This window comes from Bombus bifarius, unplaced genomic scaffold, assembly GCF_011952205.1.
Source record: "Bombus bifarius isolate JDL3187 unplaced genomic scaffold, Bbif_JDL3187 scf7180000008140, whole genome shotgun sequence".
NCBI classification, from domain to species: domain Eukaryota; kingdom Metazoa; phylum Arthropoda; class Insecta; order Hymenoptera; family Apidae; genus Bombus; species Bombus bifarius.
The window spans coordinates 601,022-626,175 of NW_022884468.1; the positions used below are offsets into that span (position 1 = coordinate 601,022).

General features: G+C 36.1%; 1 protein-coding gene and 1 long non-coding RNA gene across 12 annotated transcripts in view; one reads left to right on the forward strand and one right to left on the reverse strand.

The window, feature by feature from the left end:
- The window catches only part of LOC117208577, a 156,370-nt gene that overhangs the window by 41,449 nt on the left and 89,767 nt on the right, over positions 1-25,154 (reverse strand). The window lies entirely within an intron of this gene.
- The window catches only part of LOC117208567 (regulating synaptic membrane exocytosis protein 1), a 145,774-nt gene that overhangs the window by 37,940 nt on the left and 82,680 nt on the right, over positions 1-25,154 (forward strand). For all 10 annotated transcript variants that reach the window (XR_004487727.1, XR_004487728.1, XM_033449791.1 and 7 more), the window contains 2 exons: positions 15,206-15,573; positions 23,939-24,047. Coding sequence is in view for 8 of the 10 variants with exons in the window: in XM_033449791.1 (XP_033305682.1) it covers positions 15,535-15,573; positions 23,939-24,047 (148 nt within the window). In the remaining 2 variants the exon portion in view is untranslated. The remainder of the gene's footprint in view (positions 1-15,205; positions 15,574-23,938; positions 24,048-25,154) is intronic.

Consider the following 25,154-nt stretch of genomic DNA (forward strand, 5'->3'; position numbering starts at 1 on the left):
CATCGTGAAATTTCATTTAATTTGGAAGCTACGAGACGCTTGGGACGACAATAATTTAACATAAAATTTCATTCAATTCCGAGATTACAGGGCATTCTCTTTACGAATGGAAGCCACCCTCGTTCGTTGCTCGTGTTTTTCCTCATTTACGAATATGTATATGGTCGTTTTAATTGTCCATTGCTTGAATTTTGGAACGAAATACAATAGAATATTTAATCCGTGCTCGACCTATTTGACGCATATACAAAATGTAATTCAGTGACAGAATTATTTAAATTGCGTGGCGTGCAGGCTTGCGCAAGGAAGGCGTGTCTTGAATCAGATCGAGTCGAAGTGGATTGAAAAACGAGCAGAACGTTACATGAAGATTAACGTGCTCGCCGAAATTCCCTCGATGCTAATCCTTTACCTTCTATACTTTCCTTTGTGTATCGTATCGAAACGTGTTTTCGATACGTTTACTTCGTTTTGTTAAGATTCGCAACGATTTTTCTCCCAGACTAATTGTATCGAGGCACTTCGAATGAACTTTCTGCCCCGTTTATCAGGCTTTCTGTAGTCTTGTATGCTTATAAGTAAAAAAGCAGTAAAACAAATAACAGTAAAAAAATTAATTATTGTCTCAACGTCGCAACGTCCGCAAATAAAGATATTTCTGACGACGACTAACCGAATCAATGTATTACATTCCATTCAGAATAATTAGCTGCATCATCTAATAATCTCGGTATCCTTCTAGCACGAGTAGTTGAATAAATAAATAAAATTAATGGCTCGCTAACAATTTACACGGAAATAAGAAAAATACACGTATCCGCGTCAATCTCATCCTCCCTGTGACTGGATTTGATTCCACGGAGACAACATCATCCATTCAATAAATCTCACTCACCGTGACTTGGTCCGAGTCGACGAAGAGAAAAACCATATTTTATTGTTTCTGTCAGGAAGACAAATTCTCGATGTCGTTAAGTCGACCCTTCTCAAGCTGTTCCATTGCTTATATCGTCAACCAGTGTTTCCTGACGCGATCTCCGGCATCGTGGTTGTAATTCTAACTCGACTCATCGTTGGATTTCTTGCTGCTGTTCGAGAACCAACGTTTCACCGTAGCCAGTTTAAATCGCCGAGAACCGTGTTGCCTTTGAGTTTATCTCGGGTTTGATTACGATGTTTCAGCGGGCGCGGATCGAGTTGCCAGCTTTTAATCGAGTCGATCGATTGGTCGCACCGCACAAAAGCCTCTCAGAACAGGATGCGAGGCAAGAAGAGCTTTGACGATCCGGTAATACGACCAGAATTCCCGGAATTACTATTTGGAGCATTTTCAAGCACATCCAACTTCCCTCACCGAATATTTAAAACTTTTTTTTCTCGTTTGCCCGATCTCCGTTAACTGGATTATCGAATCGATAGGGAAGGAAGAATTAGCCGCGCCTACGAGCATTTACATTCGATTTTACTGATTAACCATTCGCGGCGTCCATATTACCATGATCATACCGAATCAACGGAGACACGGTATGCATTATTCATTTCAATTACGAGAAATTCTTTAGCTGTTTAATATTAATACGGTCTTCCTCTTTTATTGTTTCTCCTCCTCTTCTTTTCCTACTCGGTTGTTTCAGCTTTCAGCGCACGGATATCTGGCTCGCTGTCATACCTACTTGTTCTCATAATCGACGTTGGTTTATTTAGATTTGCTTGTTAGATTTCATGACCCCGCGCGGTAGGGAACATCGAGTCAGAGTCGGCTGAATATTTAATATTTTTGCCAGGTTTTCGTTCCTTAACATGAGATTACGAAACACGATTTAATGGGCTGCGATGTAAAGCATATCGACGTTTAATAAGTTTGCTACGAAACGTGGAGTAAAGTTAAAGTAGAAAAATTGTTGATCCTATAATTTAGTGACAAATGCATAATTTAGACTTAACTAGTGTACAATCCTTTAATCGAAGTAGATAGTAATAGGACCGAGTAGCGAGTAATTTGTAACTGACCATAAAGATTTCTAGCATGCTATATGTAGTATTTTCTACGTATATTTGCGGTTTAAATATTACTGATCGTATTTAGCTCAAAAATTTGAAAGGATCTGGAATCAAAGAGTTCGTCAAGTAACAAAATGCTTCAATATAACATTTGACAATTACGAGAGTCAGTTTTGCTATTGCACATTTTTTAAAATTATTTTAATCTTTTAATATCGTATGATTATCTATGATGATCACAAAGAATATGAAATTATAATTTCATAATACAGCTCATTAAAAATAAGCACGTGTTCGGATACTTTTGAGAGGTGGTGCACGTGACTCGCCTTCCGCTACGTACGTTCGGAGTTCTTCTGCATACGTTTTTCCAGAATTTACACGATCGATATTTTCACGTGTCACGTAATTCTACGAGCAAGCAGCGCACGATGTTACGAAAATCCATTTTCAAGGCGGTTTCTCTGTTCGAGAAATCGAAAAATTCTAAAATTTGGTTCCGACTAACAAATTATCGTCTCGCAGCTAAAAAGCTGTTCTTTAGAATTTAAAATTCAACGCGCTCCGCGACGGAGGATGAAGTTCGTACACGTTCGTCTAGCCGGAAAGCTGTGACGTTATCTTTCATTGGCCGCGGCGGAGCTGAGAATTTTTAAAAGACCGTAAAGCGATCGTTTCCCCTTATGAGAAGCCATTTATGTCACCGGGTTAACTCGCGTTCGAAGGAGAGATTAAATGACTCGAGGGTAATCTTGACAAAAGCAATTTCCTTGGCACGCTGGCCGGCCGAGTTCGTTTCTTCGACAACCCTTTCCTCGGCCACGCCAAGTGGTCTTTCTTCGGCCAGGCGTTCCACGACTCGTAATCCCGACATATTGATTAAACCGTATATATCGCAGATCCATTTCCCTCCGTTTAACTGGAGCAGCCCGCCAGGTTAGTAGAACGAATCCTTTCCACTGAATATTTCCGGAGGAACAGGCTGTATACGTGTGTGTGTGTGTGTATGTTTGTACGCGCGCTATTCCGTTGCTCGAATATCCGCTGGAATGTTCTACATTTATTTTATTTTGCTGTTTTCAACATTACAAGTAAGGTGGCAGGAAACGAGACTTTTAAGCGCGTTCGCCTGATACAGTTGATCGGATTTTTGTTATTATTTACTAGCGTTTCACGATTATTCACGTTTTACCAACTCTCGAAAAGCCAAACAACGCGTAATTGGATGTCACAGTCTATAATGAAGTAACTTCGCGATGTATAAAGAGTTTGGATTTTTAAATCGAGAGAAAGAGCAGATGGATTTACAGACGGATGTTTCCGGGTATAATTTAATTACATTAAATATTGGATTAGCATCGGTATATTAATTTAATTGATGTTGAAGCCGGGAAGAAGCTGCTGCTCTGTCCCTCTATAATGTATGTAATTGAATTTGTAAACGAATCTGAAAATATATATATATAGAAATTACAAGATATTTCATAGAAATATATATTTTGCAGAAACCATACAAGTACTTAAATAGACAACTATTTATATTAGATCAGTGAATCTCCATATTCTGTGGAATATTTAATAATTATTATATGTTTAAGATGACTATCCATTCTGTATGGCAATTCTTTATTAAATTTGCGTTTGTAGTAAATATATTGTATTCCAATTTTGCGTTGAAAATAATTTCTGGACACATTTTCAGATTGGTTTCAAATTTTACCAATATAATTGCGACAGCCACGTCTCATTAGAGTGCTAGTGAAATTCACAAGTGTTTTATATAACACGTATAATAGAGACGTAACAGTTATCGATAATAAGCGTTCGATTATCTCAAGTGCTTTTTGTACGAATCTTGCATACCGATTAAAAATTTTGTATTCCTCTGAGCGAGTGCTATGAGCTTTCGCACTCTTAGGTCCTTTCTTTAACATCATGTATATGCGTTCCGCGTTTCATTTTCGAAGCACTCGCGAGCATCCTCCTGGTCCCGTTCAATTGAATTTTCATGAGGATTAGACGAGAAGCGTCTAATGCTTTCTATTATTCTGTTCCGATATTTAGTTTCATATTTAGTTAGACTTTTTCCTAGAATTCCATCGATTACGTACGATGATAAAGATTTTATAACAGTTCGTGACTGATGAGGATATCGATGATTTAACTCTGTTCCATACACTTACTTTTAATTGAAACTAACATCTATTTAGTGGCACGGTAGATGAAACATATATCCAAATTACATAAATGCCCTTACTTATGAATATTATCATTTCAATCGCGATACAAAATTTCTGAATGTTGCGTCGATAAGAGGACGATTGCGTGTCGATCATAAACCGATAACGAGGCAATTACTTGCTATTTTATTGTTCACTCTCTACATCTAATAACCCTCAACTTTTGTTTGCTTGTAAGAGAGAAAATTTATGATTAATTGTAATTTTCCACTTTAATCTGATATCTAGGAATTAATAATTTTCGTAAAGGGATATGATGCTATGATATGATGATAATGGTATACTTTGTAAGAGCAAAACACTGTAACACTGTGACAAGCAAATAACAAATAATTAAAGATATGCAAACGTCTATTTCATTTAATTTTATCGTAGTAAAATTGAAGAGAAAATACGAATGCCAAACAGATATATATATATATATATTTATTAATTTTTGTCTGCTGACTACAAAGTAAGATTGACTTACATAGATTTCTCATTCGCGCTCTCATTCAATTTTGAATTCCAAACAGATATTTGACAGCTATTCGGATATTCAAAACTGGAGATTTAAGGAGAGTGACAGAAATTAATTAACAGCTGCGCAAATGTACAGTAGGAAGCAAAGCTCCTGTTGTTCACGAATACGAGGGACAGCTACAGAGATAAAAACTTTGACATGCTTTATTAAACTTTTGCTTGCATTATCTTTGATAATTAATTGCGTTCTGGCTTCGCGCACGAACATGGTCACGATTGTAGAAATCAGGGCCTGTAGCGTGTTAAAAGATTCCAGTTCACCAGATTAAAGTAAGTTTTGCGAGAAAGTTTATAACTTTTCCCTTATACGTGCTTATGCTTTGTTAGTTGATTGCAGGGTTTACACCCTCTGTTATATTTTGCACTACTCGTCTCACTATCAGACGTGTCTCCTTAGCGCAGAGACGAAATTATCGCATGCAGATGAATTTCGCGAAGCATCCAGAGCTTCCAAGAGGTTTTAACGAGTGGTTTCATTATCATTTATTAGTAGTTTATTTATACTTTATTTATTATTCTTAGCTGCTTTTACATGTGTCATACAGTTCATTTTCAGACTAATTTTCAGGCCACGATAATTCTTTACATTTCTTTTTTTTCTTTACAATTCTTTACATTCGTTACGTATGAAGAATCTACTTATCGTTAGCTTTGGAAAATGCGATGATAGTAGTCAAAGATAGAATATATTTATCTATGGAATTGAATTATTCCATAACATATTAACCGATCAACGTTGTTTTACAAATTCTACGATTAATTAGTACCTGTAGTAGTTACAAATTATACATTCCTTCGTTTATAGTAAGATTTAATACTTCCAGTATCGTCGGAAACTATTAATATTCTTCTACTTATTTTCGAGCGAGGCTAACTTCTACAGGGTGGTTGGTAACTGGTGGTACAAGCGCAAAGGGGGTGATTCTACGCGAAAAAAGAAGTCGAAAATGTAGAATAAAAATTTTTCGTTTGCGGGCTTTGTTTTCGAGAAAATCGACTTTGAATTTTCGTTCGGTACGCGTGCGGTATGTTATAACGGATCTTACGGAAAAATTAAAAAAAAATTAAAAAAAAAATTTTTATTTTATATTTTCGACTTCTTTTTTCGCGTAGAATCACCCCCTTTCCGCTTGTACCACCAGTCACCAACCACCCTGTATATCTCTACTTCTAATTTCTGCTTCTAAATTTACTTGATAATTGTTAAGTATTATCTTGATAGAATATCTACATCGCAGAATTACACTCGTATATCTTTAGATAATCTGCGAATTCGTTGGACATTGCTTCAATATTGTTTTTCATATATACCATACATATAATTTAAAATATCATCAGTTTCTTATCTTCACTTTCAACGTTATTTTACACATTGAAATATCATTACATTCGCTATGTAAATGCTAAAAATAAACGAAACATTAATTTCGCACTAAATCTTCCTCTAATTCTAAGTATCTCTATAACGTTAATGTGCCGTGGAAATATTAACGAACAAACCATGAAACAAATGAGAATGTGTCGTCCGTGCGTCTATTTAAGCAAGCATGACCGCAAAATGGTATCATTCCCTGCGAATGTGTTAAGAGCATGATCACACTCGTTTGTAGTCAAATGGTTAAACTTGCTCGGTTATGACGATCATATGAGATTTAAATGTTGCATATCTATATTGTAACAATCACGATAACGCGAAGAAAGTCGAATAAAACAAAAATAATTGCGTCTTTAGCGAGCTTCCTAGGAAATAAAGCACGACTTTCGTGACATTTCATTTATAGTATCTCTCACCTCTATTATACGAGATTCTAGCTTCTATATATCTTCTCCGTGGCTTTATACTTCTATAGTTTTCACTGCATAATATAGTTCCTGTAAACTAGCTTAGAACGATAAGTTTTATATTTTTCATAATTCTATTTCATAAGCTTTATGAGCGTATCCCACGAGAATTAGCATCCAGATAAATCGACGCGTTATCGTAGAGAAATTCATTTCTTCCAAGAAAGAAAATTCAGGTGAAATGTGATACGACGAGAGACGTTATCGATATCGTTCCGATGTTACTGCATTTAGGCAGCGGAAGTTCGAAGGTGTTGATGGAAACACGACGATTATCGGATATTTCTGAACTAGAAGAATCTGCTTTGTACCTTCCTTGGCGAAAAGAAGATGACATTAGGGGCAGGGTAATGTCGAAAGCCACGGGGCGTCCCATTTGTCCCATAGACGCAGGCGAAAACATCGATAAAACAAGGGCGATCCTTAGTGTAGTAAGTAGTAGCGCGTTGGACATCCGCAACAAGTAGTAACAGTCGGTACTTGGGTAGCCGCCAACTACATAGTTTCAAAGCATCAAGACGGAAAGCATTGTTGAATGTCTGGCGAGGGATATCGTCCAAGTGTTTGCAATCGATTTTCTTCTTCTTGAAAAATACCCTCTTGAGCAGTAAAATCTAAAGTGACCCTTTTTCCTTCACCAAAATCAGACTGAAGCGGTGAAACAGATTTTCGAGAATTGAAAACGGTCACGGTGAAACTATCGATATTGTTAATCAATAGGGAGATACGATCGTTATTTCCATGTCAAGTAAGACAGTCCCCGATTTGTAATTCTTCTTATTATCGTACTCGCATTATGCTTATAAACGAAGGAAATTAATAAGTACGAACGAATGGCATTTGCGTTAGTAACGTTACAATGATCAATTTATATAGAAATAAATAAAATAGGATCCGGCGAATCACAATATGAAAAAATTCAATCAATCTAAATACACAATATTGAATTATAGAGATTCGAGCATAAAAGAAGGATTAACAAATACGTTGGTTCAAAATTCCAACGCGCGCAATACAATTTTATTGATACAATTATTATCTTTTAAATGAACGAAAACAATTTTCAAGTTTGAATAGCACGATGCAAGATAGAATTACTTTCACGATTACTATGGTCGGGCTAGGATACTTTAACAACCTTTGGTAAGAAGAAAATGAAAAAGATTTGTCTTCTCTTTGTGAGCAATGTAATCCCTGTGTACAAGCTAGAGCTCGATTCACGGTACGTCGATCTTCCAACTGCAATTTATCACGATTGGTCTCAAGAAACATCAATTGAGAACAGTTATAAGCCTTCTTCTTTCACGTTAAAAGGATTAAAAAATCCGTCTTGTTACTTTATACCTGTGTCCTCGACCTCTGACCTCTTTTTTCTTCTTTTTTTCTTATCGGTTTTAGCAAAATTCTACAGATAAGTCCCTATCACGTTCTTCCCTTTTTTGCGATTATTTTCATTAAATTTATCTTCCTACGTTATTTGTTATAGTTAGTGTTATTGTTGAAAAGAAAAGCAAAGAGCGTAGCTCAAAATTTAATCGAATACAATTTAACGTACAGTATTATAATTAAATTATTAACAAAATACATATATAGGTAGAGAGTATATGCTGTTTTTCATATAAAATAAATATCTCTAGAATCGTTTAATGCATTGAGCGCTAACAGTGCGTTAACCATATGTTGCCCCTACTTTTTTGAAACAAATAAAGCGAATAAAGCGAAAAATGTATTGTCGGAAATTCTCAATGATTACTACATAAATAGGAAACATTAATTCCATTTAAACAGAAATATTATCGGCATATTGTACGACACAATAGTATGCAGACAATACTATTTGAAATATTTTTGAAAATTCGTTTTATCGAAAGATCATTGAGAAATTTTCTATTGTACGGCACTGTTATTAAATATATCTGATGAACCAATTTCATATCTCGTTTTAAATATCCGTGTAGGTCGTACGATTATCGTAAAAGTCAGCAGGTTTTTTCCATTCGAACAAAAGGGCTCGGATATCCATTTGAAAAGAAATTGATTTAAATATCGCGATCGGATTCGTTTAGCTACGGTTCGAATTCCATTTATGTTATTACATTATCGATATTGAACGCCGTTGTTCCTCCATGCAACTTCATTTTATGGCGCTTCGCCATTAATAACACGATCTTTGATGATTTTCTGTGTCGGAGACTTGGTTATAAGGTTCTACTTCTATACCGTGATAACCCCGAGATAAGTAGATTCACCTCCGCGATAGAAAGACATTGATCCAAGGGGCGGGAAAGCCCGTGTCACAAAAGCGTAGAGGAAGGAAATTTTTTCTTTTTATCAAGATCGAGAGACCGATTTTTTTTATGGTTTAAAGAGACACGACCATTGTTCCGATTAAACGAAACACAATTTGTACTGTTGGATGCAATAGTTGCGTCGATATCGAAATTTACCTTAATGAAAACATCTTGTCTTGTGTTCTTTTTTTTTTTAAAATAAAAAGCGAAGCTGTATATAACAGATTGTACCATTCGATGGAAGAATTGTATCAGTATAAACTGTTTGTATTAGATCGATACCAGTGCAACACCAGTAACAATTTTGTCTTGTATCTTTTTGCATCGAAAAAAATAGTGATAAAAAAAAGAAATTATTGCGTATGTCTGGTTCTAGATTTTACATTCACACGGCAGATAGATTTTTCGGGGAAACAGTGTAAAAATATATGTGAAAATACACGAGATTGGTTATCAGTTTGAAAATAACTCGGTGAAAATATATAATTATTTTCTAAATTCATAAAGATAATTTATACGTACATGTAATAAATTTACAAACTTTATAACGTATTTCTTTTCGGAATAAAACATTTGGTTTTACAAAGTTTCGCTATGTAAAATGTACTGGAATTGTTGGACGACTGTAACAAAATATCGCGTAAAAATGTTTTATGGATTGTAAATTGTTAAAGCTCGTGGAAAACATTTTTTTTGAGATATGACTCTTCTTTCTTTTTTATAATCACTAAGAAAGTTCGAAATTTGAGAAAGTACAAACAATATCGTATCGTAATTTGAAAAAGAACATTTTCTTCGTTAAGAATAAGTCGAGTAAATTTGCTAGACGCTTGCTCAATAATCAAGAAATTATATGTCGTGCTAAAAGCATTTAACTAGGATAAAATATTGCCTCTTGAGGATACATTGATGGTTATGGCACTATTCTGTCTCCCGAATGAAGTAGTTGCGATGGCAGTAAACTGTTAGTCACTTTCAATGTACGCAAATAATGTTCGTCCTTTGACAGTTACTAAAACTGTTATCAGTTTAAAGCATCTGTCGTCAAAAAATTGTATTCCGATCTTGACCAAATCTGCGTTATCTATTATTAAATTATTAAGGATCATTTAGAAGGAAAAGACAACAGCGTCCAATGAATTTAACGAAATACTATAAATTGTTACAACATACGTGCACGTTTACTTAATTCTTGCTGCATTTCTAACTGAATTTAACTAAGAAGATTTTTAACTAAATTACTTTCAACGACAAAGTATTCCGTGACTTAAAAACGAGAGATCTGACCGTTCAAACGCATCGGCTGAAACACCGAAAACCGTAACCGTAAACGTAATCTTCGAAACTCTTCGTTCGAATCAGAACAAAAATATTAAAGCTGAAGATATTAGAGAGGATCGACCACACTCTCGCGCTCGAGTGTCGTTTCGGGAACGTAATCGACATACTGAATACTCTCACCGAGTTGATTTTATGCCTGAGAGGGTATAGAAGTAAGCCTCTATTCGGATTTTCGTAGTTTCCAACGACCTCGTCTTTTGTAACATCTGCACTGTCTGTCTGATATACTCTTGGTAATTTATTCAGCCTCCAAGCCCAATGTAAATCCATACATTCGAAGCATTCGTCAGAATATTCGACGGATTCATCGGCGGACATAGCTCGATCCGCAAACGAGACGAGACGAGACGAGACGAGGGTTGGTGGAATTTTCTTCTCGACGTGGTTGCCTTCTCGTCGACGAAACTTTCCGGAGTATCGATAAAAATTTCGATGGCAGACGAGATACTTTAGACGGCGCGGCCACGAATCGATATCAGGGCGAAATAAAACTTGGATGCGGCGAAATTTGCGTAAAAATTTAGGGAGATGCTGGAGCTCGAAAAATTCTGGTCATTTTCGTCGTGATTAAAAAATACCGGCTTTCAAGAATACTCGAGCCGTACGTTGATTTTCAATGGAAAGAGAATAATAGTGGAGAAAAGTTTGTTATAGTTTTAACGAATTTAAGGCTGTTTGTGTATTTTTGAAAAAACAAATACAAGGAAACATCGCGCTCTGAAAATAACGATGTCGGTGCTTTAAACGTGACGCAGAGGCTATTAAATTTAAGTATTAACAGAGGAACGAATAGACAGCAATTAATCGCGAGAATATAAGCGTAACGAACGAAATTAACGAAGTAAGATCATAACGAACTAAAATATAACGTTCATTGTGTTAATACCATGTTCGTTTTCAATTAAGTATCGCTACCCATATACAATATTGTTATTCCGTTTTTGTTCTCGTTACAAGACCAAGATTAACGAAACTCGTACTCCGGCTTTCAAATTAACCGAAGGTGCAAACAAGATTGCGTAAAATTCTGCGCTAAATGTTTTATGGGGCGAAGGAAGAGGAGGGAGCAGGATAAAAGGCGTAGATAGGATTCGACGTCTTCCTAAGGGAGAAAGAAGCCGGATAAAGGTGGAAACGGAGGCGGTGTGGAATTTCAAGCATGACGCTCATAATGGTCCGGCACATATTAGTTTATCTCGTAATGATCCCAACGAAGGAGCTCCAACTCCTTAGCAATTCCTTACTTACGCTGCGTGCTCCGTGGAATTCGTTTTCTCCATGTTCCGAAGCAAGAAGCTGAACGCCGCTCAAAATTAATTATCGAGATCAATAAGGGTGAACAATGATGTTGATGGAGGAAAACGTACAGCTTCTGGCCATTGAATTACGACCACGTGCAATTATGTCACGTAAATGACAAATTGTTTTTGACTGTTCAAATTATTATTAAATATTCATGTTTAATGTATACGTATAGTCATGTACGAAACGTTGCACGCAAATCGGACAACCTATAGCTGTGACACGGTAGGAAACACAAAAGGATTTCATTAGGCAGGATATCGAATGACGTATAATTTAATGTATATGTCAGCATTAGTATTGACAAAATCGATGATTTACACATGGAGATATTCTAAGAATTTTCATTATGACACGAGTATCGTAAAACTTTTGTATAGATTACGGAGAAACAAAAAACGTATCGATCATGCATATAAATATATTTGTATAAAAATGATTATTGTATAAAATTATAGATAATTTTCTTCGATCTTCGCTTGCTTCTTTATTGTTTAATATTTCTTGATCTCATTATTATGTTTGTTGTTATCATCAATAATTTATCTATATTGTGATACTGTAGAAATGTTTTTCCATTTAAACACGCAAGAAATTTAGTGGTGAAAACATTTTACGATTCGGCGTTCTAAAAACGTGATTGCCGCGGTTGTTGATAGAAATTGTTTTATTTTTCCGCTCTTTAGAGCACTTTTATGTACTCGTAAAACACGATCCTCTCATTTCATCGCAATGTAATCTGATACTTTACGGAATTGATTAAATATACCTGAATGGTCATTCCTCAAAGTGTAATTGAATCGTTTCGGTTCCACATTGATTCTTCACTCAGATTCCTACAATTTATAACACACGATAACTCTGCAATCTTCGCTAAACACGTAGCGCGATTCCTCCTGAATAGAAATATAACTTGAAGATATCGAAAGCTTTCCTTCCGTACAAAGTGATCCTTTCCGGCTCTGCTTTTATAAAGTACCTATTCGTCATCCTTACCTCGCAAACGATACAAAGGATTCAAACGATAAAAATACAATATATTTTTCGATGTTTATAACGTTATAGATCTATTAAGTTTAAGGCTCCCAAGATGATCGAAGCAATTAATTGTCTTCAATGTCCAAAAAAAAAAAAAAAAAGGAAAATTAAAAATATCTGCTGTACAATTTATAACTATGGTTTCATAATATTGAAATTGTAAATTAACCGCATATCAATAAATGGTTAAATTAAATAATAATGATAATTTTACACGCATATAATGAGTTATATATACATTAAATATATATTATAAATTACTGTAATACCAGAAATGTCGAAACGGTTGGACTGACAATGGCGAAAGTACCAATAAACGTATTCCAAAGCCAGCTTAACATCCGTTTATCGCAAAGAAAGCTACGTAAGCTACTGAATTTCGATCTTCCATTCTTTGCTCCGATTTCCAATATCTTCAACTCGTCTAAACGTACATCAAATTCGTTCTCTGTGCTCTTGCAGCCTTATACCAATTTCAGACACAGTACTACTCTTTCCTTCTTTTTGATGTTTCGGCATCGAGTCGCTTATATTTGGTTACTTTGTAGAGATAATCGTACTTTTCGTCTTTCTCAGTGTCGTTAAACAATATAGATTTGCATGAAATGCGCCAAGAGAATGCGAAGTACGCTATATATCTTTGTTTTAAACATTCAATGGTTCATGGTACAGCGATTATGCGTGTCTGATATCTCACTGCTCTGGTATCGATAGTAAAAAATAAATACGAATTTCACTTTACACGAAATTGTTCTGTGTCACGTACCTACTGAGAGAATACACAGATTGCGATTATCCTGTGTTTTATGAATTTTGTTCGTTGCATTCGAAACTCGGGAACACAGCTGAATTTATAGACGATCGATTGTATAATTAGAATTAGGTAATCCTAATTCTAAGCTATTTAACTACGACCGAAAGCAATTAGGTATTATTACGTAACGCGAATAGATGAACTTTTGAAATGAACGTAACGTTTCGTCATAAAATCTGAGATATAATTTTATAACTAAGAAATAAACTTTATTTTACTGAACTCGGAATAAACTTGTGTAGCAATTTAAATAATTAATTTAGATTTCTGGTACAGAGGTAGCTTTACCAATTAAAAAATAACGCGTTCGTACACTTTAATGATAATTAACTGGGTAGGAAAAAATGTCGAAATTCTAAGTAGACCTGATTTTTTTTTTTTTTTTTTTTTTTAGAATAATTCTCTGTAAAATGTTGATTTAAGTGAACTTCTTTGAATAACAGCAAGTATACGGGAAACTACTGTAATATTTTAGAAACTGTATTCCGCGTATTAAAAGCACTTAAGTGAGTTAAAATATTGTCGTTTCAGGACACATCGGTGATTATGCCACTATGCACGAATGAAGTATCTCGGATGACAGTACAGTATCAACGTAAATTATTAAACAGTCACTTTCGACGCGGATAGGGAGTGCTTATCATAGACTTAATTAATGTTTGAACCTAAAGTGAAATAGTTTCGTATGTTTACTTGATGGTAGAGGGTAAAGTGACTTTGTGTTAGTTCTGCACACGACTTTCTCTAAGTAGCAACATTTTAAATTTCGTGATATTATTATGTTGATAAATATAGTGACGACGTTGTTGTTTACTTAATCACGCGATTAAAGCAATGACGTTATTTCCATTAAAGTTAACGTTTTATCGAACGTACTTATATTTCATTGTTATTACGATCACTACAGTAAGTCGTAACGATTAATACAACGATAAGTATGTGAATATAGATGTTTTTCCGTTTACACACGATGATCGAAATATAAAAAATTATTGCACAAATATAGATATACCTAGCCAAGCATATTTGCATATAAGCAAGATTAAGGATATTACGAGCTATGTAATCGCTACATTGATTTCAGTAACAGATTTACTATGTTCATTAGACTCGGAAGAGGATAATATTTTTTTCGTAGATTATAAAGATATCGGTATTAATTCCAGTCATCACAAAATAGTAATAAAATCATTAATTCTAAATATTTAAACAGTATCCAATTTCCGACGTAGATGTCAGTAAAAGTATTTGCTATACGTAAAATGGGGTTTCAATGAATGTTAAACATAAAATAGCGTAAAGTATAAAGTTACATAAAATACAGCGCTATCAATATATCTAGTCGTGAAGTTTTCATTAAAGTACCCAATATAGTAGTGAAACAATATTAAATTAAATAATACCATATTAATTCGATTATTTCTCGAACGTTACATGTATTTCAAACAATTTCAACTTTTACTGTCTAAAGATAGGATTCTAATTACATTCTAATAATAGGATTCTAATTAATAAAAGTATCATAATTTCTTCTCCAATGCTAGAAGTATCATCGCAGATTAATCCGCTATTATTTGAAGCATAGGTCAAGGATAGATTAAAAACAGAGAAACATTTGTGTCTCTTTGCATCGAAAAGTTTCATGAGCGAACATTAACAGCTTTTAATTTGATCAATTTATTAATCGGTGGATTTCAGTCGATCGATTCTGTTATTAAATTTCTCTATTAGTATGATCTTAGTTACTACGATAGAAATAAGCCTGACTACATGTGTGCTACTGTGTTTAACATAAAATATCGTATTTATTTCAGATCATTTGCAGTTCCATTTCCCGAGGGAGATTTTCCATGATACCCGGTGTAAAACAAGTCAAAGTTCATGGGAATGTCTTTTTGGCAAAAGGGTGAGCCAAGTGGCTCGACATTCTATCGATTTTGGTTGGAGCAATCTTGTTTTTGGTACATTGACAACTTATTGTGAAACGAGGGCGAAGAACATAGCGGATATCTAGCACGAGAACAACTTTATGCCGGTAACCCGAGCCGGAAACCAGAACGCCAAAGAAGGCGCAACAGGGAGCTAAAAGAAAGAGTATTTCCTCCGTTTCTGCCTATCGAAGACAGGCTACGCCACTACATTCATGATGATACCTGCGAACGTGGTATCCTTCGTCAAAAAGGTAATCATTTATATTCTCCCTCTTAATTAATACTATTTGGTATTGTCATTTCTATACGATAATTCTTATACAAATTCACATCTGCATGAATACAATTAAAGAAGCGGAATCTGAGGAAAAAATTTGTTTCGCGTATTAAATGCGATATTAAATGTCACGAGTATTGTCAGAGTATTACACTATTTTAACTATTTCATATATTTCTGTCATTTGCATGGTATGCACTTTCTTGGCTCCAACAATTTTTCTTCCGAATTAAATTAAATCGAGGAGACTCGAGAAGCTGATAAATAAATTTAATAAAATGGGTAGGATAAAAAACGGCAATAAAAAGAGACAGTTTTATTGCGCTTTTTTTGTCAAGCGAATAAAATATATTGATGGTGGCAATTTACGAAAATCTTTGGAGGTGATCCAGAAGCAACGTAAAACAGACAGGCACACATTCTCAAGCAAACAGTTAGCATTTCATCCATAACGTTCCCGTTCTTTAGAAGCCGATCCCGTCAGATTTACAACGTCTACACACACGACCGAGCTTCAACATGGCCTTATTTCTTTGCATCACCGCAATCTGACGTGAGTTAGGACCGACTGACAATGAATTATATTCCTCTATAATACTGGCTGTACGCCTCGAGTACGAGCTAAATGGCATTATTTCAAGATCGTGTCAAGATCGAGACGGCTGGATTATATTTCCTAGGGCCAGCACGGCCTTTGGGGACGTTCTTCCTTAACATCAAATTTGTTACATGTCGCGTCAGATTTTGTCACTCTACGAACAAGCTGAGATGATACTCCCCGTAGCTTGAATTTCTTAGGTATTTACCTGCTAGAAATATAATAAAGTCCATCGATGCTACCGAATTTCTAATAAAGAGTAGTAGAGAGTATTAGGAAAATCGTAAGAAATGTCAGCCGAAACGTTTGGAGATGCGTAAAAAGTATGATACGACACGCTACCAAGCTGAACGAGGAGTCTTGGCTTTCGTCAAGGGGGATAATAAATTCAAATGTTTGGAAAGTTTGGAAAGTTTTTGACGATCGATATGTTGGACAGGGTGGAATTTACATAGAACGAATCGAACGTTTTCGAGCTACAACGATAGACTCGTATTGACGAAGAGACGCGAATGAAGTGCACATCTGCCTTCTCATTGTCAATTTAGACTTTTAAAAATTATTAATCCTTTGTACTTTCGCGACGTTGCTACAGTGGCATTGAGACGGTGAAAATTTCTATTTGATTTTGTCTCTGGCGATAAAAGGCGAGGAAAGGAAAAGAGGCTACTGCATAAATAACTCAGAGATTCGTTTCGCTGAGTAGACGGTTGGATTGGGTACTTGGGGAAGAAAGGCCCGGGAGGAAAACTCCTTGCGATGAAAAATGTTTCGCGTTGGATCTTTATACCTGTTGGTGAATGATACGACGAAAAGTTGACATTCGATTTACAGGAGGGAGATAATGCAGACAATATCGAGTAACGAATGTTCCTCTGGAAATCTTTCGAACAATACAGGGTATCGTTTGCTTTATAATATCGTTCGCTCGTATCAAAAAGTTATGACTATTTGCATAATAAAGTTGTCTGTGTGCGTAAATTTATGTTGTGTGTTTTAGAAGAGCGTAACTTTTCACAGAAATTAATTGCAAATGTTGGAATTAAAAGTAGGAATTAAATTTTATTACTCCTGGCATGGTAGTTTGGCGAATAAAAACGTATCATTGTATATTCCTGTGAGAGGACTAATTTTCGCAAAATTTATTAGTTTGAACTTTAGTCACAGTCTTAATTAGAAATTTAATCCATTTTTATGACTGTTATAAACTCTTCTAAATTCTTCAATTAGCTTCTCATATTACCATGTATAAAAATGGCTTTAATAATGCTGAATATACGGCTGGTGGAAAAATACGATGCTGATATCCTATTTTATACCACGTTATTGTGCTGCAATAATAGCTTTATAAAGTCAATAGCAGATTAGATGAATAAATTGAAACATCTCGCGTCTGGAGAATGAATAAAATATCAGGAATGAAATAAATATTGTATATTTAATAACGTAGAACTTCGGGCAGTCGTCTGTTTATATATAACTCGTGTGCATGAATAATTTCTAAAATATCGATGGCGTAAATGTAACAGGTAATTGTTTAACTATCTTGTTTATCTATCATAAAATTCAAAAGTCATCTGCTGAAAGCAGACAATACACCTTTATTATTCTTTGTTCATGTCGATTGTTTGTGTACTGATTTATCAAGTAAAATAATTTCCTATATGTTTCCGAATCGATTTTCCAGTTTCGAACAATTCATATAAAATACGATGAACGTTTTAATTAAACGAATTTCTATTGTATGCTTTTATTTATATCTGAAACGAATTAATACTTGGACGATACGCGCCCAAAAAAATAATACAAGATAATAAAATTAATTATTCGTTAATTGTCTCAAGTAATATCTGTATGTTTGTGTGTACTACTGAGCCGAGCAAAAGTTTTTTTTTTTTATTTATTTGTTGAAATTACAATCAATTCTCGCGTTGAGAATTTTTTGTAATTTTTCTGGCGTGGCACAGTGACATAGCTGTTTATTTACAATAAGTTAATTCTTATTATAGATAGGTATAATTTATAAGTATTATAAGTAAGTGCATATGCTTAATTTGGATAACTAAATGAATCTAGCGTTTAGGTCTAGCGGGTAGTGCCTCTTCAGCCTGCGAATCTGGTCCGTCGTATCAAGTAGTCCAGTGATTAGGGGGTTTCGGTGTTTGTTGACTCTTTTGCTATATCTGTCGCTATATTTTGCTATTTCCTCTTTGACTGTGGGTATCTCGAGGTCGCGATGGATGGTTTCGTTGGTAACATACCAAGATGCGTCTATTAAGGATCTTAGCGTTTTCGATTGGAAGCGTTGTAGTATTTCGATGTTGAAGTTACTTGCTGTTCCCCATAGTTGGATTCCGTAGGTCCAGACAGGTTTTATTACGGTCTTGTAGAGGGTAATTTTATTCTGTATGTTTAGTTTGGAGCGTCGGCCCGTGAGCCAATAAAGTTTTTTTAGTTTGTCCTTTAGTTGCTTCGTTTTATCTGAAAGCAACGAGCAAAAGTGAATTCTCAAATGTACGTGACCAAACAGAACGGCAATAACAATGCAGTACGTCGATTTCCATCTATCATTCTATGATTGCACGTAGAATCTTCGATTAAAGCATTCTCTATTGCTGCCTCTGATTGACCTAATTGGTCGCAACCGTAGAAATCTCGTATTACAATGGGTTTATGGACAATTGGAGATATCTTACAAATACCTGCACGTCTCCCACTTTTTGACCCTAATTCCTTCTACAGACTTTACTTTCGTGCAGTCAAAGAGACTCTTTAATTCTACTAATGGACCACAGTTTGTTGTTATCTATCCAAGAGAATCCACCACTGTATGAAACATCGTTCAAAATAGCTTACAGAAGGAAAGAGAAAAATCTACTGTTTAATCTTTATCGTTTGTAAGCTGATTCTCCATTTACGAAAAGAAAATGTAAATCGCGCTTCATCGTAACGTTGTTGCGCTATGTTTAATGTGTTTGGAAGGAGATAAAGCCGTTTAATTTCGGAATAAGTGGTTCTCTAATAGTTTCCACTTGTTAGATCCGTCTGGTTGTACCGGGAGAGAGCAACAAATAAATTGAATAAAGGAATTTTGGCCGAACGAATGGGAGCAATCTCAACAAAAGCGGTGCTTTGTGTTAGTAACTGATATCCGGGTTTGTTTGATCAAAACCGTGGATTTCCAGATTGAGTTTCACGAAGCAACGGCTTGTTTCGCTAAAGATTCACGAGGGTTGCGTTGAATTTGTCATGGATCCAACGCTAATGAATTGCGTTTCACGCACAATTTGCTTCCCCGCTATTTCGCCCGTTCTTTTGCAAATGTCAAAAGATCGGCAGATGTACTTATCGGTTTAATATACAAATACATTTTTCAATGTTTCTTCTTGTAATAAATACGATGGAAATTTAATCAATTTTTAAGAATCTTCCCTTATCTTCTTGTTTCTTTTAATTATAAAAACCGGAAAATGTATGGAACCAAGAAAATATTTGCACGTGATTTTGAAGCGGCAGAGGAAAATATTTAATTTGCGATTAGTTCTGATAAAAAGTAATAAAAGAGAATAACTTGAGAATTTCTCACTTTATAAAATTTATCATTTGCACGTTGACATATTAATTTACAATTGCAATTTACATTTATCAAGAGACATATCTATCTCCTTGTAGAAAAGAATTTAGCCTCTGTAAATAGAAGATTTTATTCGTTACTTTCGTTCTGTATCATCAGCCGTGAATTTAAATACTCTCGCCATTTCGATGATAAAAGCACATAAATCATAATCTTTTAAACTAATTTTGAAACTAATTTTAAAATAAACTAATATAAACTAATTTTAAAACTAGCGACAAGACCGCAAGCACAATATTCATTTCGACGTCTGTTACTCTTAGAAAAGTCCGCCTATATCCACTCTGTACCGCCAAATCGTTCAAAGGTAGTCCGATTTTCGATCTCCTGTGACGTCCATTCATCCTACAATTTTCTCGTTAACAATTCATACACGTGCTTTAGTACGGCCACGCAATCTCGAAAAAGGACAAAAAAGTGCAAGCGTTACAATGGGATGCATAAAAATTTTGTCGATTGAAATCGTCAGCGCGAAAGGCCGCGCCATTTAGCGACTCGTACTACTTCGGTAGCGTAGAGAAACGCGCGAACCCGCGTTATTCGACATATGCACGCAGTATGTATACACGTTTCGATTCGGTCACGGTTTGACCGCATTTTCGTTTTCCGGCCGCCTAACAAAAGCTCGTGGCACGCCATATGGCCGAGCCGAGCGTCGGCTGTGCATTACCAGAAGGCCACTGTAGAATATCGGCCGTTTAATATTCCCCGTTGAATTTGCATTCCGGGATTCCATCGCTCACTCGGATTACGATAGCGCGCGTTCCTCTTGGCCTCTTTGGAATCCTCCCAAAAGCCGAGCCTGCGTTCTATTCTGTTCGTGGATCGAAGGGCGAAGGACAGAACACGCTGGCGTTCCGCCTCTGTGAATTTGTATGCATGTATCAGAGACCAGTGTACAGTACGATCCATTGTAATCACGTTGTTCAAGATCATGGAACACGTGTTACAGGCTTTCGTAATAGTGCAGCAGGACTTCGATTATAAACATTAATTACTCGCAGAAAACAGGAAAGGAAGAAAAAGAACGACGAATAGTCGAATTGTGATGCAACGACTGTGTTCAGATTGACTGATACAGGAACGAGTGGATGAATTTGTAATGGAAAAATATATTGAAATAAGTATAGGTATAAGTATTAATGTATGCTGATCCAGATTCTCACTATTATAGCGTTACAATATAATAGGAAGAAGGATGATAGAGAGCACGTTCATATATTTACAGCAAAGGATATTACCAAAAAGTTAATTAACCTTGTAGCTTTAGCTGAAGGCTACAAGAGACAGCAATAGAAATCTACTTATAGCTCCTTTGTTTTTAGACTTTGTAATGCAAAACGCAATTTATATTCAAAGGTACAACAATATGGATCTCTTCTCATTTCGAATTTTCTTTTCTTTCACTAAATTCTATTCTCTTCGTAACGGCGGTCTCCAGGTCACGGATATACAAAAGAAAAGGTGTAGAGATTTTCTTGAAGTAATTTCTTCAACAGATTAAAATTACGACTGTGTTTCGTATGAAAATAAATATAAAATATTCATCGTATATTATTACACTCGTATGTGTCAAACGTTTTCTTTTTGTCTGTCTTCGAATCTGTCTTCCCAATCTTTAAATTTTTTTCTTTAAATCAGTATTTCTGCAGTTGTTTTTTGTGTTTCGTGCCATTTATCGATTATTTCATTCTTGTTTATCGTTTGCTACGCTCTTCTGCCTTGCTAACGGAATATCGTTACTAATCTTCAGAAAGAGACAGCTCTCTTCAATCTCTTCAACGAGGCAGCCCCTTTAAATCTCATTTATCCTAGAATTCGTTTCTCCGATTAAAGAAACACGACCGAAAATTACTAAAAAATTCCTGTCGACAATGGAACGGGTACGTGTATTTATATTTACAAACAAATGAGAAACACACGATGGATAAACACGTAGTCAAGTGGAAGTATTTTCCGTCTGACGCAGTTCGATTTATGGCTGGCGCTGTATACGAGACGTAGCGTACATGCTACCTGAATATTTGGGATAGAGAATCGAAGATCAGGCGGAGAGATATGGAAACGAAGAGCGGAAGAAAATGGCTGATAACATGCCAAAGAAACGATTTACATTCCGATTATTAGATTGGCTCTCGGTCTGTGTGATGTTCAATTTTATTCAACCGCGATGCAGCGAATACCATCGAGTTATCGAGGGTCAAGAAGTCAATCTCCGCATGGATCGTGCGACCTTAAAAAAGGAACGAACGTCCACGAACCCGAGATAATCGTTAGGTCGACAAAAATATTGACCTCCCGTTCAAACCTTCGTTTGACAGTGGTGTTAGACTATACTTTATAAGCGTTTTCTATTTGCCGTGATAATGGCAGAGGAAAAGTTACTGTAAATATAGGTCGCCAGAGTGTTTGACTTTTCAACTGGCTACGCTTTCGCCGCTTCGGGATATATCCATGCTGGGAAGGAAGTCGTCTAACAGCCTGTCGCCGTTTTATTTGTACATTCGCGTGTGATATTTTCGATCGAGCGAAAGAGCTATCCAATCGAGACTGGGTTTCGTTAATAAACAACGAATAAAAAGAAATCGTGGGCTGATTTGTAACTGATCGATCGATGTATATTCTCGCCGATCTACAGATTCTATTTTGGATACGTATTTTTCTTTATACAGAGGCGGATTGGAATTGTTTGATCCTTTCAGGTATACGAGATAGGCAGACATATGGTGTGTACAAAAATAGCGTACAAAGTTTGAAACAACGGGAACGAAACGTAGAACTTGATGAAAAGACGCGTTCGTGGAAAATAAGGATATGTGCGAATATACTGTGTATGTATATGTGAGCCGTTTAATGCAAAAGTGGTGTAAGTCAATCTTTTGCCTATTTGCTGGGGCAACCTTCATTCTGTTTTGCGCAGAAGTCGCGGAAATATATCTTCGTTAGTTTCTCGGCGGATAGCAGAATAAGCGAGGACCGCCAACCCGAAGCTTTACAAAATTTTTACTTTGCCCCTTCATTATTCGGTAATCAACTTTCTTCACTTACATCACTTTTGCATTAAACGGCTCGTATGAAAGTACGTACTGTCAAACGATGCGAAATTGAATACATTTGCAATTACAACTAATTAATCAATCCTACGATGTTTAAGGTTTTCGAAAGTTCATTAACGTTTCGAATTCTGTGGACAGTTTTTCACCTTCCTTTAACTTTTCTAGGATCAATATGCGAATACTGTGATAAATATTCTGCGATAAATATAGCCACTGTGCTTTACTACGAATTTTCTCTATCGAAACATCCTACCGTGTTAATTCAAATAGACAAATCCGTTCGAACGATGGTTTTGAGAAAAATCAGTATTTCACTATTTAACAACCAGGCATCGATTTCACGTAAGCCCGAAATACAAACCGCTATATTTTCGGTTTCAACGCACATACGGTTTTGTTATTTAATACACATACGTGTAAACTAACTTTACGCTACCTGGCAGCATTGCTTTGCTTCGAGCGAACGTTGCAAATATGATACGTCCTTTTGACTCAACACTGTGCAGCCAGCATATAATTAATAATTTACTGTTTTCCTGTAATTCCTGTAAATAGATTTTCCAAATTTATACTACTGTATTATCTGCTTTTGATTTGATTCATAATCTTACGCGAAAATAACCTCCTCCATTTCTCCGAAAATCCAGGTTAATTATCACGTTCTGCACGAGAACCGTAGATATCCTAATGCTTATGAATGGGTGTGTAAAATTATCTTCTATTCACAGACAGACTTCGTAAGTATCCGTATTGCCATACCGTTGCAATTGAAAAATCATATCACGTACAGAACCGTTCATCGCGCTCGTAAATTCCACCAAGCCAGCGATATTTGTAACGAAGATCGCGACACGCGACGGAAGAGAAAGCATCCTAAGTTCTTAGAAGTCGACCATGTTCCTCGCAGTTATCGCTGTTACGAGTGGTAGAGCTTCGATTACGTTCATTACCTACCTGCGGCTATAATAATCCAGCGAGAGTCGTGCAACTCGCGGCGACCGAGCTTCGTTTTAAAGGCTGTCCTTACGGTGAATGCTATTTTCTGTCGTAGATGGTGACGACGCAACCAGATTCCGGAACAACCGGATCGGTTACGCCGGATGAAGGCGGCACTACCTTCAGCAAATGGAGGCAGCTGGGAAGCGGCGTGATACGAGACGGTAAGTTTCACGCTGGTATTCTTAACCAGACGACTAATTTCGTGTCTTTGTGAAGAAAACGCGACGCTTTCCTTTCTTATTTTTCCTCCCCTAACAACATGATAATATTACGTTGGTGTGTGCGAAACGCTGTTTTCTCGAATGAGATCTTCATCCCACGCAAATGGAGATTATACGTTATTACACGTTAATATAGAAAATTCCGACTGGATGACACGTACTGCGAATATTTGAAAGGCGTGGTAGGAAATAGTTGGTCGTATAAAAATTGTACTGTCTGTTGCACGAAGATAATAAATATTTATACAGAGTCGGCCTTACGTGAGAGTAAATGATATTGATAAGCTGTCAGAAGTGGACGACGAAGAATCATTACGAAGGTAACATGTAATAGGTGCAGGGAGATATTACGAGGGTAACGTTATATTAGGTGCAACGGTGTTTCATGGACCTCAAGGCCGCACATTTTCTAACGGCAAGATTTTCGGTCTTATGGGAAATAATGGCGAGTTTTCCCGCCTTATGGTCGTTGCGTGTTTCGGACGTAACAACGATATTACCGTCTTTCAATGGTTCATTTGAAACGCCAGTTCTTCTAATCCAATTACCCGACACGAAATTTGTAAATTATTTTCCAATCTGTTCAACGCACGAATATCTTTTTCCTCGTATAACCGTGTACTATCGAAAAAATCGGTTACTCTTCGTTAATGTAACGCGCAGCGTACCGAGCACCATGTATCGAAATATCGATTAGAACTTTCATTTGAAAAAGTCTCGCTTCACGGTAAACCCTCGAGATACGTTCAATTACGAGTGATATCAACGTAGTTAAAAACTAGGCGAAGAGAATTCTAAAAAAATGACAAAAGTTTAATATGGAAAATAGATTTTAGATAATCAAACTTTTATAGAGCGCATTGCGCGAATTATTCGCGTACAATCGGCAATCAACTTGCTGTTTTCCTCCGTCAGCGAAACACAGTTAAGCAGAGATCAACGAATAAATTAAAAATTCTTCTAAGACAATACGCGTAAAACAGGTTGGTTTTACGAGCTCGAGGCTGCAACTATCGCCATTACGCTGTAACGCCTTCTTCTCGCTGG